The sequence below is a fragment of the Pholcus phalangioides genome, unplaced genomic scaffold (assembly GCF_987345545.1).
Source record: "Pholcus phalangioides strain wild (caught in Gottingen) unplaced genomic scaffold, Ppha-v1.0 ptg000040l_1, whole genome shotgun sequence".
NCBI lineage: Eukaryota > Metazoa > Arthropoda > Arachnida > Araneae > Pholcidae > Pholcus > Pholcus phalangioides.
Genome location: NW_028301626.1, coordinates 5,097,000 through 5,111,775, shown reverse-complemented (window position 1 = coordinate 5,111,775; position 14,776 = coordinate 5,097,000). Strand labels below are relative to the sequence as shown.

Sequence of the window (14,776 nt, the reverse complement as noted above, 5' to 3'; positions counted from 1 at the left end):
AGCGAGTTCACTCGCGAGTTTTTCCCGAATCCAGTTTTTCAAAATTTCAACTTCTGATTTCAAAGTTAAATTATGGAGCTCACGTGGAGATCACGGCCGTCGATACTCACAATGAAAGCCAAATGACATATTCAGCGCCTAACCAGGCTTTAGCTCTTTTTCTATTACCTTTCAATAAAAGAACTGTCCTGGAAACGCCAGTAAAACGATAGGCCGGCCAAGAGGTTTCAAACATTCATTCTTCACATGCACGTACCCCCCCCCCCACCCCCAGAACGTATAAAAGGGACTCATCATAGAGAACAAAGAAACAAAGGTTTGTCGAAATACCTACGAATAATGTCGAACACTTCTTAGAACTGGTAACACACGGGCAATTGTAAAAACCAGTCGTGTTAAAGGGACAAAAATCGCAGTGGACTTAAGCCGAACATGTGTCGTGTACCGAGTTCCCCTACATTGAAATTAGTATTGGGCTAACCAAGGGAATAATAGATGTCGAGTTATCCGGATAGTTGAGTTACCCACGTGTCGAGTTAGCGAGATTCCACTGAATTTCATGCATGCATGCATATGTTCATGTGCTAAAATCTATATACTGAGAATGGCATCAATAAATGAATGTGTTTATTCGTTTGAGACCCTGGTACCACAAATGTGTGGATAGCTTTATCTCACTGGGTTTCATTTTTTTTCTTTTGACCCTAGGAGCCCTGACTTTAAGGAATGTGGTAAGGATTTGCGTTCGAAATAGATTGGGTATGAAGTTGGGGGGGGGGGGGGCAGCATTTAAAGTTGAACTTCCGAGGTTTTTTTAAGATGACTTCCTGGAAAAAGTGTCTCCGGGAAAAGGACGATTTATTGCATGAAATTTAGCAATAAAATTCTAGAAAAAAATTGTTTGTGAACATGAATATATCCTACATCATCTTGTCTGAAAATTTTGGAATGGAAGCGGGTTATTTTATCGAAAAAAAAAATAACGATTTGCTGACGTTAAATTTACGTTTTTAATCCATTTTCTGAGTACCAAAAATGCAAAAACCGTTTGAAATTTCCAGAAAATGAATGCTCGGGTCTGAAACGAATTTGATTGCTACTACTACTACTACTACTACTGTCGTTTTTATGACCGCAATTTGAATTCAGCTGCTTAAATCTTTTTTACTGATGATGGGTTTTAAGATTCTTGTCATCTTTTCATTTGCAGAAGCGTTGTCCAAAGTCGACGATGACGATAAGGCGATGTTAAAAATATACGATGATATACACGATGAGCTTCGAGCGAAAACCCTCCTGCTGAAGAAAGCAAAGAAAAAAGTACAGTTTGAATTTTTAAAATTTTTCATATACAAGTATTAATTAGGGTAATTAAGAGGAACTATTTAAAAACCATCTGTGTCTACTTCCAACTCTCACAGATCCAAGCTCTCGACAGAGAAGTGAAAGATCTCCAGAGTGAATTCGAAACAGAGAGAACGGATTACTTGGAAACTGTCCGTAGGCAAGACCAGCAGATAAAACTGCTGCAACAGGTCTTGGACAAGGTCCAGCCATGCTTGAGGAGGGACTGCAACTACTCGAACATAGAAAAAATCAAGAGCGAATCGTACTGGGATGAAGATTATCAAAGATGGAGGATACCTGATCTAATCGTCGAACGGACCAAGTTGCCTCCACCTGGTGAGTAGCGGGGATGAAAGTTAAGATTGTATCTTATATATATATATCGTATTCTGTATTGCTTATATACAGCATGTCCGGGCCAAAGACATGAAAAAGTATTAGCATACATAGACAACCACACATTCTTTGTTATGAAAGTTGCTGCACCGTCAATAAGAGATTGATCCAAGTTTCCTACCAAGGTGACTCATACTCACTGTCGACAGCTGTTTAGCGCCGCTTTTTGCAGTAGTGGTACGCCAACTGTCATTTCGAGTGTGGTTAGGGAGGCACAAAAATTGACTCATCTGTCTATTTTTTTCCCCACAGAACCAACAGTGACAGGACGAATTTACTTTGACATATGGGAAAACTCTGCTGTTCCACACATTCCTCCAAATATCATCTTTGAGCAAAGACGGGCGCTCAGTCACACTTTCATGGAGATGTTACCGAGTTCTCATAAGTCCTTACTAAACGTTGAATCGGAAGAGGAAATTCTCATGCCATGTTTCCCACATCTTTGGACACCAATAGAAATTTGTTTTGCTTTGAGCTTCGTTAAAATCATTGTGTTTCAGCAAAAAGTTTTCGTGATTTGGATGATTTGAAACAGTGTACCTCTACAGCAGACAACCCCCCATGTGCTCCTAAACGCTAAGCAAGAGATCGAGTACCGTTTAGACATCTGTAAACCACGAAACATGCTCACATTCAACTTCAAATAACCTCAAGAAGTTGCACTCTCTTATACAATTAAACTGTGCAATTATTCACCGGTGGGTTCAATCACTTTAAACCCTTATTTTTGCACACTTTTTGCCTGGATACCCTGTATTTTCACTGCTGGGTAGATGAAGATTAGCCAACTTCTTAATGTTCATGCATACCGCCAAAATGGCATTCCTAATGTATCATATTTCGTAAAGAACGAACAGGAACGAAACAGGAAAGGGAACGTTGACGTTTTTTGACTATAATTACTGAGGTGGTCATTCCAACCTCAGTAATTAATTACTCACCAAATACCCTGTCGACATTACAATCAAATGTCGTGTTCAATATCATTATAGGTATTCAACCTGGCGGAATCGTGTCTTTGCATTCGGGCAGTAAGCGGCCATCGTACAAGCAAAACCATTCTGCATCTAGTGCTAAAGACTACTTCGAAGAAACGTCTGAAGATAAGTTCTTCCAGGTACATTCTATATTTAGCAATGCACGTCTTTCCAAATTACCTTGTGCCATTTCAATAGTTTTGACCCTCCGTCGGCAGGGCCGTCTTAAGAGTATCATGGGCCCCCGGCCCAATTGATTGTTCAGAGGCCCTACCAAACAAATTCTCGAAGATTTCAACCAGATCTCATTTTTGTGAGGCCCCTTTTCGCTTGAGGCCCCCGGGCCTTGCCCGGGTGGGCCCCATGCCTTAAGACGGCACTGTCTGTCGGGCGCTATGTGTCTGCCAGGCACATCACAAACTCGTTTTAAGCAGCGATACTACAAGCGATACAACCTGCGACTCTACACGGATCTGTTGGAAAACCCGAAATTCCGGGTTTAACCAATCCGTGTCGAGTTTAAGTCGTATGGCTAGTAACTTCATATCGGTTCAGTGTAGAATGCGCCTTACATTGTTCATTTCATATTGCGCCGGACCTAGGGATAATGCACATCTGAATCTTATAATTGAAATATATTGGAAGAAAATGCATCATGGTTTTTGATTATGTGTATATGATTGTTATTTGTTAATTTTCGCAGAAATTAGAGCGTGGCGAAGAAGAAGACATAGCCGGAACGTATTTCAAGCCTAAACGCCAGGAACAGTTGTTGAGTAAGTTCAAGGAGACAGCACGAAAAATCGGTTGTAAGTTTTATAGCATTAGAAGCATGTGTGCGCAACAAAAAGTGCCTGCCATGCCATTAATTTTGCTTATTATTTCTCAATTTATATGAATGTGCTGGTGCTAGTTTTGATGCATGTCGTTTATAACGCATTCAGCTATCCGTTTCAGTCAAATGTCTTGTACGTTGCATCGAGTTGATGGCTGTCTTCATGGGGAGAACGACGCGAGTGATTCGATACTTGCGAGCACGGGGAAAGGGGAGCCACCACTATAAATCTTTGCTAACTTTTCCGACACAACTCTGCATCTTTTGAGGTAACGGAAGTAAGGTGCTTTGCATCAGTCCGGGGTTGTGAGTGGTTCTATCTATCTATCTATAACGCATTCATAATAGCAGTTATATCTTTAACACTAAAAGGGCCAGACCATACTGTAAACCTAGAAGGGCCATCAACAGTCATTTTGACTGCTGATGGTCCTTATACAGGGTGTAGATAAAACTGCTCCCCAACTTTGTATATGAAAATGAAAGGACAGTTTTGTTGACAAGATTCACCATTGAAAAAAGATAGATAAACATTGCCCTAACATCGCATCGTGCATTGTTCCATTTTGATGATGTGTACCTTTTTATGTGAGCATCACTTTCTTTTCTACTCAGACTATTTAGTTGTTCGCGCACGCTATGGATAACATATAATATTATGTCACTCATGTCACCGTAAATTTTCAGTATTGAGAAAAATCTATCGCACTATTGAAATGTCATTTTACAAACTAATTAATAAAGAGTTCACAAATTAAAAATAAAATGCCTAATTAAAAAAGAAAATAGAAAGGCAAAAATTCCTTTCGTTTTCCTCTGAATGATAAGGCCTAGTCACTTCCGAATTCATTATATCTACTTTTTCGGGTGCATAAAACCCATGATCTTCATTGTCAGAGTTTGCATCGTAAGTCTCCTCAGCCTCAGATTCATTGCCTGAGATATCATTTAGTACTAATATAATACCATTATTGTTCATCAGAGAGTGAGATTTTCTACACACTCTTTCTACAGTATATGAGTCTCTGTTTCCTACAGGGCAGTCATTTCAACTTTTTCCAGGGGGGAGGCAAAGAACATGTACTCAATGTATGTATATATATATATACACACCATTTTTAGTGCATTTTCAAAAGTCGGGGGGGGGGGCGGGCGAACAATGACGGCCCTGGTTTCCTTCGATGCTTTCAAAGCAGCTTTCATCCACATGATGAGTCATTGAAAGTATGACGGGAGCAAAAACTGACCATGCCAGGTGTACTATCGTGAAAACAAGAAAACGTTTCCTCAACTTTGATATTAGAGGCTATACCTAAATAACAAATGGTGTTTTTTGATTGTGAATACATGAACTTGTGCTGCCGTCGCCAATAGCTTTCTTTAGCTACCGGAGTTACAGGATGCAACAATTTTTTTTTCTTATCTGTCTGTTACTAGTGAATATGTGTTGTGTTGTGTATGCTATCAGCGAAACCTAAAAGCAAAATTATACAACGCCCACCATAACGACAAAATTTGCATACCGCAGTCGAAATTACTGCTCTTGGCCATTCAAGGTATAAACGTCGATAACTTCATAACAAAACCTTCAAGGTCTACAAATTTTTTTACACAAAGAGAAGTACAGAAACAATGAAAACTCGTCTAAGATTGAGAGTGTACGTGAAATACTATCCAGGTTGTAGCGTTTCCAAAATCAAACGCAGTCAAAATGACTGCTCCGGCCGTTCGTGTGTTGGAGGAAAAAAATTGAGAAAACTGCGTTTCCACAACGTTGTACATACACCGATATTTCTGTTATACAGCTCGAAAGCTCATCAGAATGTTTTCGCAGAGCGTCAAACTATTCCAATAATCATTCAAGCCATAAAAGCATCACAGCGTTCTTTGCATCCAAAAGAAGTATGCGTGTGTATAAATAAATCTCAATAGATTTTTTGCTGCGGCATCTAGTTTTCTGTTTGTTACAATTTCCTTAGAGTGCCTATCAACTTATGAAACAGACTGTATGTTAGAGAAATAATATATCGATGCTTTTCTGGGTTCCTTAGAACCGTCTTGTAACCATTGAGTTCCACGTGAGCTTTGGAAGCCTCGGCTGTATGCTTTATACTTTCGTTTAGCAAAAATACATCTCTTTCAGTATTTTGCTGCTTATTATTTCCGTTTATAGTTGCATGTGAGTCATGGATAAACATGTCTCGAATTTTTTCGAAATGTTTATTGTCAATATTAGAAACGTGATTAGTGTAGTTGTGAATGTTAAACATACTGTCGACTGATTAATGTTGGTTATTACAAAAACAGTCTCACTATACTCTGAGTGACACATCAACACAAAATGATATTGATTTTGTATTGATACGTTACTCATAGTAAATGTATATTACAAAAAATCACAGTAACTCCTCCCAACATCACATCTGCTCTAGTAATTTTGACATGTTTCGAAATGGACCGGTAGAGCCTCATCATTGGTTTGTCTGGTGTTATTTTCTATAGCGTAATTTACCATCCCGTTCGCATATTATCAAAATTTGCATTGGTACGAGCGAAGTGCCTAGTAGATAGTCTACAGAGAGGAGGATTAGACACCAAATCGTTGAAAAGAGGGAACAGCGTTTGACCGCGCTGTTGCGGTAAACACTGACGTCACAATCTGCTCAAAGGTGGTGGACTAGTCAGCAAAGGGCAAGCCAGAGCTCAAAGTACGAATAGGGAAGAAATTTAGCTTCTCGTGATTGGTTGCCATGATCGAAGATGGCAGTACCAAAGCCTCCCAGATAGGCTAGTAGGAGGCTTTGGTAGTCTATCTAAGAAGCTTTAGTAGAGAGTACGCCACTATTGGCGGAGTTCTTGGTGAGGTCCAAGATGCAGCAAGAAGAAGTTTAGCTCCATTTTTGGCAAGTTTGTCCACTCATTCTTGTTAAAAAATAAATCTTTCCTTTGTTTCGTGCGAGACGAATGTGGCTCCAGCTGTGAGTTCTTGGTGTCTCAATCGATAGAGCACCATCGTAAGATTGGGGCAAAAAGGGGGGGGGGTAGCTCTCCACATAGGGGTTTTTTTCCCATTTCCTAAAAAGTTCTAAAAATGCAACTGTAACCCCTTCTTGCTGCACAGACTTGTCTCTCTCTCTCTGTCTGTGTTTTCTCATTTTGCCTAATGCTATTTTTACTTTCTCGCTTGGTTGCAGACGCTTTCTATTATTTCATCTTATTTCAAAGTTTTATTCGTATAATTTAGGCAAAAGTTTAAAAAAAAAATGGCATCCCGCCTTCATCTTCAACAGCCAAGAACTCCACGAATGGGGACGTACAACCTTCGTCATTGATTGTGACCAATCAGAGGATTTCCAAATTTTTTCCTTTTCATATAAAGAATGTAGCACGAGCAATGTGAACCTACTGGAAATACGGTCAAATCTTATACAGTGTAGAACTTCGCGTAATGAGCATAATTTTTCCTTGTATTGCTGGCACAAATTGTCCGTGAAACACCCATCGTCATATGAGCCACGTTTCGTATTTTAAACAGTCGCGCTCGTACGTGTGTTCATTTTGCAAGTGAGGCACGTTGACCGGAGATTATAGGCGAGAATATTAAGGTCCCTGCACATGTAACTGCAAACTTGACAAGCATGCATGTTCAATCTTTTTGAGCAAACTTGCACACCTTCACTTTCGCCTCCACGCGGTCCAACATACTTGCACAAGCATTAGTTTCCACATTGAAGCAATTTACGGCATATTCACTGCCAAACAGTTTGGTACAAGTGAATGAGCGCTTCATAGAGGCAGTGACCAAGTGAACAAATGAGGTAATGAGTCAGTGAGCAACTGAGTGAGTGAGTGCACTCACTCGCCCAAGTCGGTAACCAGGTCAGCAAATGAGTGAGGTGACGCAAATGAACGAGTGAATGAACAAATGAGTGAGCAGGTGAGCCCATGCATGAGTGAGTAATCGAGTGAATAATTAAGTGAATGATTTAGTGAGCAAGTGAGTGAGCAAATGGGCTAGAAAGGGAGTGAGTGACCAAGTGAACACATGAATGAGCAACTCAGTGAGCAATTGAGAAAATGAGTTTGTGGGCTTGTTAAAAAAAAAAAAAATTGAGGTGAATGCGTGAGGGACCGAATGACGGTTTGAGGGACCTGGTGAGAGTGAGTAAGAACTAACCCACTTGCTCAACTACTTGCTCATTCAATCATTTGCACAATTGCTCATTCACTCATTTGCACAATTGCTCATTCACTCATTTGCACAATTGCTCATTCACTCATTTGCACAATTGCTCATTCACTCATTTGCACAATTGTTCATTCACTTATTTGTAAAATTGCTCATTCACTTATTTGTAAAATTGCTCATTCACTCGCTCAATTTACTCGCTTACTCGCTCAATTTACTCGCTTACTCGCTCAATTTGCTCGCTTACTGGCTCCCTTGGTCAATGACCTGCTCATTCACTCACTAATTCGGTCCATAATTTGCTCATTTGGCCACTAATTTGCTCACTCGAACACGTATTTGCTCACTCAGTTGCTCATTCACCCACTCGCTTGCTCATTCAGTCACTCACAAGCAGAGCTCATTGTAGCATAAAGACTGATACCCGCATGCTTATGTTTGTCCAAACGCGGGACTTGAACAAGCATGCATTAAAAAATTCGATCAAGTCACTCGCACAGTCACAGTGCTTGCGCTAAATTCTCATAAGCGTGCCTCCACAAAAGGTTTGCATATGCATGCTTGCCAAGCTTGCAGTCGCGTGTTTATAGGCACCTGACACCTTCACACATACTTCCAAAGTACGCGTGTGGGTGAAAACGAAAAACCATAGACTCAGTTATGATGAAGTGAAACTAAATAAACAAATTGCAAAATGTTTGACCGTAACGCGAATCATCGCTCGTTAATCGAATCAAAATTTTTGCTCGTTAACCGAAGTCTCACTGTAAATACATATAATATTGGCAGGGCAATGTCTGCAGTCTGGCCAATTCACGTATTTCTCAATTTCAGAAGCTAGATTACAGTACTTCAGGCTTTTAGCCTGCTCATTCTCGAAATGTCCAGACTTCGAACATTGACCGTAACATATACGGCAAATGTGATAAATCGGTTATTATGCATGTTTACTAATCATCTTGCTAAGTTTGATAAATTTATCACTTTTTACCGGTGAATATCCATAATACACAAGCATCATTGGTAAATTTGTTAAACACTAAAAACATTGATCACTTTTATCGGTAATTATGCGTAATAACCAAGTGACGTTGGTAAATCTGCTAAATACTTGAAATTTATCGTTTTTATCATCCGTGATTATGCATAATGTCCTAGCCGAGTGTAACTGGAAATATAAGATAAATATGGAAAATAAAAAAAATTCCAAATGAGTCTAGTATGTGTGATGAAAATAGTCGGACCCCGATATAATGACAACAAATTTTACGATCGTATCCCGATACAATGGCACAACTCATGTATGAATCATCATGCATAGTATATCAAAATAGTAAGATTTATCATGTTTACCAACGACGCGGCGCTTGGATGTTATGCATAATATCCATGCGTCGTTGGTAAGTTTGATTAATACTAAAAAAAAATTATCAGCTTTACCGGAGATTATGCATAATACCAGAGCATCGTTGGTAAAAGTGATCAATTTAGGGCAATATATCAAATTTACCAACGACGCTAGGGTACTATGAATAATGACTGGTAAAAGTGATAAAATTAGGGAAATTTATCATTTACCAACGACGCTTGGATATTATGATAATCACCTGTAAAAGTAATAAATTTAGGAATAGTTATCACTTACCGAAATTCTTGGTAAATATGCATTATAACCGGTTAGTATATATATATATATATAGTAACCGTATTCATCACCTACGCTAACATATACAATAAGCGTTTCATTATTTCTCATATCCTGTTCGTTTGCAGTCGGTAAAGAAGTCACCGGCCGGCTGAACGGCACCAAGAACTTCCTGAAGGAGCAAAACGGCATCGGCACGAGCCTGTCAAACATCACGAACCTCAACGGAAGCCTGAACGGAAGCACCACGAGCAGCCTGATCATCACGAACCACCAAGTAGCTCCGCTACCGACCAGCCAAGACTCGACCCTACGGAAACCGACCAAGTTGGAGTCGCTTCCGAACGGCGACCTCAACCGCAAGACCAAGAAAAGGACTCGAATGAACGGCGCGAGCATGGAGTGGCCCATCTGACGGCCAGTGTCCCCCAGCGATAAGACGCCGCAGATCGAGCAGAGGGTGCTTAAACTTCCGCCCATCCGACCGAAATCCGACGAGGGTAACACTGGAAGTCACTTGTCCGTTACCAATTGAAATCAAAACGGGATTATTATTATTATTAACCTTATTTTCCCGGCAAAATTGTTACATATATATATATATATATTCGTGTAGTGCCTACATTATTAATTAAAATTGGGTAATTAATTAACTACACCGAGCTTAGACGAGAGAAAATGGAGGAATGCCTTATATATTTTATATAGTGGGGTATAGCGTCACGAGCATGAATATACATGGTACACTCACTTTAAAACTATAGTTAATCTATTCTGGTAGGATACTGTTAACTTCACAATCGGTGGAAAACACCTACCATGGTATTACCCTATATGCCGATGACATCTTCCAGACCTTCCTCATTTTCTCAATTACCTTACACCTATATAAGTATTGATTAGTTCACACACGCAGATCAGTTCCTGTAATAAGTCTTGTTTCTACAAGTTACGTACGAATGTTATTAGGGTCGATGAATCGAAGTCCCGTTCGAGTGGATGAAAAGGTTACATACGATGGTGTGGCAAAATCAAGGAAGGCAATTAGTGGGGATACACGAATGCAATCGGGTTCATAAAGCTGTCTGAAGCGCCGTAGAGTTTTTCAGAATTCAATTCTGGGAATCCGGGACTATTACCCATCGAACCACGGTCACGGTTTTTCAGACCAATGGGTGCTAGGCTTGATGTTTAAGGGCATTCTGATGCCTGAACGAATTCCGATGATGCTGCAAAATGCTGTGTTTCTACATCTACTCTCGGCTCCGATGCCTTTACACACGTTCAGGTTTTGCCTAACAGGTACGGCTGTACAGGAACAACTGTGCAGACGGAGCTGAACATGTGTAGAATTCATCCGATATACCTTCGCGGTTTTCTTTTCTTCTTTTGTTCTTTTACCTGAACGAATTGGTTTCTTTCGTGAAGGTAAACCTGGATGGTATGCATGCAGGTTGCGAACTGTTTAGGTATGCCTCCGCAGGCAAACTCAAACGTGAATAGTGCAGATAGTCGGAATATTCAACGCGCAATTAGCGGGAAGACTATCGCGGGTAGGTCAGTAAATTTCTAGCAGTGCGCGGGTCCATTGTTCCATCGTGAGATATTTTGTGCCCTTCCCCCGCTCCGTGCGCATTAAATGCTCCGTCTAGCACCTCTTAAAAAGCAGGCATTGAAAGAAATCCAGACAAAATTCCAACTTCTTGAGAGAGAATTCGTAAGTATGTCGTCATTTTTTTTTTTTGGATTACTTTCATTGGGCAAACAGCTGTATGAAGCCATGCTGAAAAATGGAAAACACAGGATTTTTTGGGCCGTTGCGTGTGGTTTTGTCGCACAACAATACTCGTATCCCTTCAGATCAGGGGGGCGGCGGCCCCAACATGCGGCTCTGTGGTTTATTCATAGTGAAAAAAAATTCCCAAAGAGTCGATCTCCAGGGAACACCTGGGCTAGAACCCGTGTACCGTGTAGCTTCCCTCTTGAGGAGTTTCTATTCAGAACCCATCTCAACACCAAAAGCGATGGGAAAAGTGAGGTTGTTGGGACTCAGCTTCACCTAACAGCTTAGGAATTAGTCACACTTCCCCCCCCCCATATTTCATAATAAAAAATATTTCACATTTATATTCCAGATTAAGAAGTCCCCCCCCCTAGAAAATTCCGGGACCATATTAGGTCATACGGCCCCAGATCCAAAAGTCCTCCCCCCAGCCTAAGAAAATCCCAGGACCGCGAGGGAGGACCATATTGCTGCTCAAGCAACAAAATCCCACCATGCGAAGTCATGTTGTGCCATTCATTCTTGATGTAGGTATATGCAACTTTCCTAAGGTGTCATTATAACGGATTAAATGGATTCCCTCAGGGATGTCATCCACTTTTTCCCCCCAGAAAAGCTGGAGGTACTGCTAATCATCATACGGACACAAAATTGCATTCCAGTATGGAATTTTTTTAATTCTGACGCACCATTCGAACACGTCCTAAAAATCCACTCGAACGGGTCTCATTTTAGCGGCCCGTATAGTATAATTCCTAAAGAAATCGATTCGCATGTTGGTGATTAACTGGGTCGTGGCAGTGATTTTGATTAGTACAGTATAACCAATCTACAAACTCAGTATAGTAGTGATATATCCAAAGTATTCTCTCAAAGTGCCAGATGTGTTTAATGCATCCTCTGCTCTTTGGCTCAATTTTTTCATGGTAATCGAAGTGTCGGTTCATGTTTAAAACCATTACATGCATCTGTTGTCATCTGATTTTGCGTTATATTTTCATTAGAATTTCATTACGATGATATTGAAAAAGACCATCGAGTGAATGAAAGCCTGGTGATATTCGAGAAAATAGCGTCTTGACCAGGGGTTCCCGAAATTTTTACGCTTAATCTCTTGAAGAGAGAGGCTAGATTTTAGAATTACTCTCGACCTCTCCCGACTACGAGAGTTTCTAAATTTTTAAAGCAGGGATCATCATCATTTCGTTTTTCTTTGATTCGCGAGCACCATCTACATCCATTTTCAGAGCACCCATTTCGCAACTATGATGACATCTAAACAAATCAGTATCCTTCCAAACAATTTGAATACGGCGTTTATTCTTAGAATCGGTCAATATTCCTGATAGCAGAAGCAAAGAGCACTGCAAGGCAGGGTGCACACTGGCGATAACCGAATGTGGGGAAACTCTGTGGCGCTTCAGTGAGCATCACGTTGCCAACGAACAACAGGCTCTTCCCAGCCAGAACATAACCCGCCGCTCTGTCTCGACGAAGAGATATGAGCAGGTGATCAAAGACCTGGGCCATGCTGGAAAAATCTAGCACTCACCCCAGAGATGCCAGCCGCTGACCCCACCCCTCGTCACGCTCCGCCCAATGTCTCTCTGCACCCTCCCTATTTATTTCGAATAACAGGCTGGAGATGTGCGCTGTGCATTATCCATGAGTGGTTGGCTGAGATACCCTATCCATGTGTACGGATGTCACCAATTATTTCTAATTATTACTTAGTGTAATTTAGTCCTAAAAACATCATCTTGTGGCGTATTGTTTAGGAATCCTTGACCTTTGAAGACAAATATACTGGTTCCTAAGGGGGTCAAGATCATGGGTGGAGATACGGGGGGGGGAATGCATTGACTCCCCCCCCCCCCAGCGTCAAAGGTGGAATCGAAAGATCTAATGTATATACGTGCATATGAATTGGCATCATCATCGTCCCCCCCCCACACCCCACCCAGACTTCCAAGTCTATCTCCACCTATGGTCAACATCCGTCAGGGGTGGCCTGAGATAGTGTTACTGGTTCAGTAATCTTAAATGTATTATCGAGACGGAGATCCGCAACATCAATGAATCGCGGTAGTTTGAAACTACACTGAAGTGCCCTCCAAAAAACGGACAAGGGTTCCGATACCCAATTTGATCGCCTTTACACATATCCCTCAAACGTAAAAACAAATTATGAACCCCTGGTCTATAGCAACTTGGACAATACTGAGAAATGACATTTGGACTAATGTGAAAGTTGAAATATACGCATGTAATAATGATATTGTAGAATGAATATATATATATGTATCATCCATTATAATCACTATTTAAATATTTCAACTCTTTGATCACCATCAAAAAATTAGTCACTGGGGGACAAATACGTAGTGCCTAATAACAGATGTACATATACGTGTACAAAAAAGATGATTATATTATAAATAATGTAAAGTGTTTTTATATATATTTGAAAATATAATTGAATAAAAACACTATAAATATTTATTTATTTATCCGCATGTGTTTGGAACACGGAACAAAATCAAACGGGACCTGTGTTTATGTGTTCCGGATGATTTGGAACGATCTATTCCGTTCCATATGAAGATACTTTTGTTCGGGTGTACCGTGATTACATGTGCGCAAAATGCATGAAATGGCTTCCTGTTCGTTGTGTCGAGACAATCTTGGAATATTCGCGGCCGTCATCGGGGATGTCCGTCAGCAGAAGAGAATCGGATAAGCATTACTAAGCAGAGGAAGTCGAAAGCTATATATTCACCGCCATTGCAATATTTGAATTCAAGAATCTCATAAAATGTGGGAAGAACCGAATATATACGAGGGGAAGAAGAAATCGTTTTCTTCGTTATCTTATGCTTTTCTTTCCCAACTTTTCTCCGATTTTCGAATTCGAATATCTCAGCGAATATTGCACTTAGAAACGTGGAATGGTATTTGTCGGCATCAGGGGAGACGTGGCAACAACTTTCTGATTGGGTTTTGAGTACAGGGTGTCTGTATATAAAAAAAACTTTTTTTTTTTCAATTCAATTACTATACAACCCCATGCAAATATGTGACTGACATACCTCAGTATTACACGTTATTTGGATACTTTCCTTATAATCGGAAGTATGCCTCTAGGATCAACGGTTTGGCAGTAAAATGCGGTGCGAGATGTTACCTATGGCCCCTGCATATACCAACATGTATGTTTATAATTTTTTTTTCAGTTTCATTGTACGGAAACGAATCTTATGGAACCCCTTAATGTTTGACGAATTATGTGAGGGGTCCGTGGACTACATTTCGAGAAACTGACCCACTGCTTTTGAATCTCAGATATTTGAAATGATAGAGAAGCCATACATTACATAAACTTCAAAGGAAAAACATATTTTCTGGATTTCAAGCCGAGGTGAAGTCATCTCGTCTTCGCCGATACTCGAACCCAGGCCCTCTTCCGGACGCGAGGATACTACCATCTACATCACTAGAGACACACGACCCTGCCTTTTTTATTTCACGCACCTGGAGGGCCATTTGCTGAAGTTTTAAGAGAGGATACTAATACTACTCTACTTAAGCGCTTCGGGCCACA

The 14,776-nt window shown here is 40.5% G+C and overlaps 1 protein-coding gene across 3 annotated transcripts in view; it reads left to right on the top strand.

Annotated features, from left to right (window-relative positions):
- The window catches only part of LOC149065310 (osmotic avoidance abnormal protein 3-like), an 84,001-nt gene extending 70,955 nt beyond the window's left edge, over window positions 1-13,046 (top strand). For 2 of the 3 annotated variants that reach the window (XM_089254205.1, XM_089254204.1), the window contains exons 12-16: window positions 1,211-1,320; window positions 1,422-1,683; window positions 2,739-2,863; window positions 3,427-3,532; window positions 9,521-13,046. In XM_089254205.1, the coding sequence (XP_089110331.1) occupies window positions 1,211-1,320; window positions 1,422-1,683; window positions 2,739-2,863; window positions 3,427-3,532; window positions 9,521-9,807 (890 nt within the window). In that variant the 3' untranslated portion in view covers window positions 9,808-13,046. The remainder of the gene's footprint in view (window positions 1-1,210; window positions 1,321-1,421; window positions 1,684-2,738; window positions 2,864-3,426; window positions 3,533-9,520) is intronic. The other variant, XM_089254206.1, reaches the window with a different exon arrangement.
- Window positions 13,047-14,776: the final 1,730 nt, after the last annotated feature.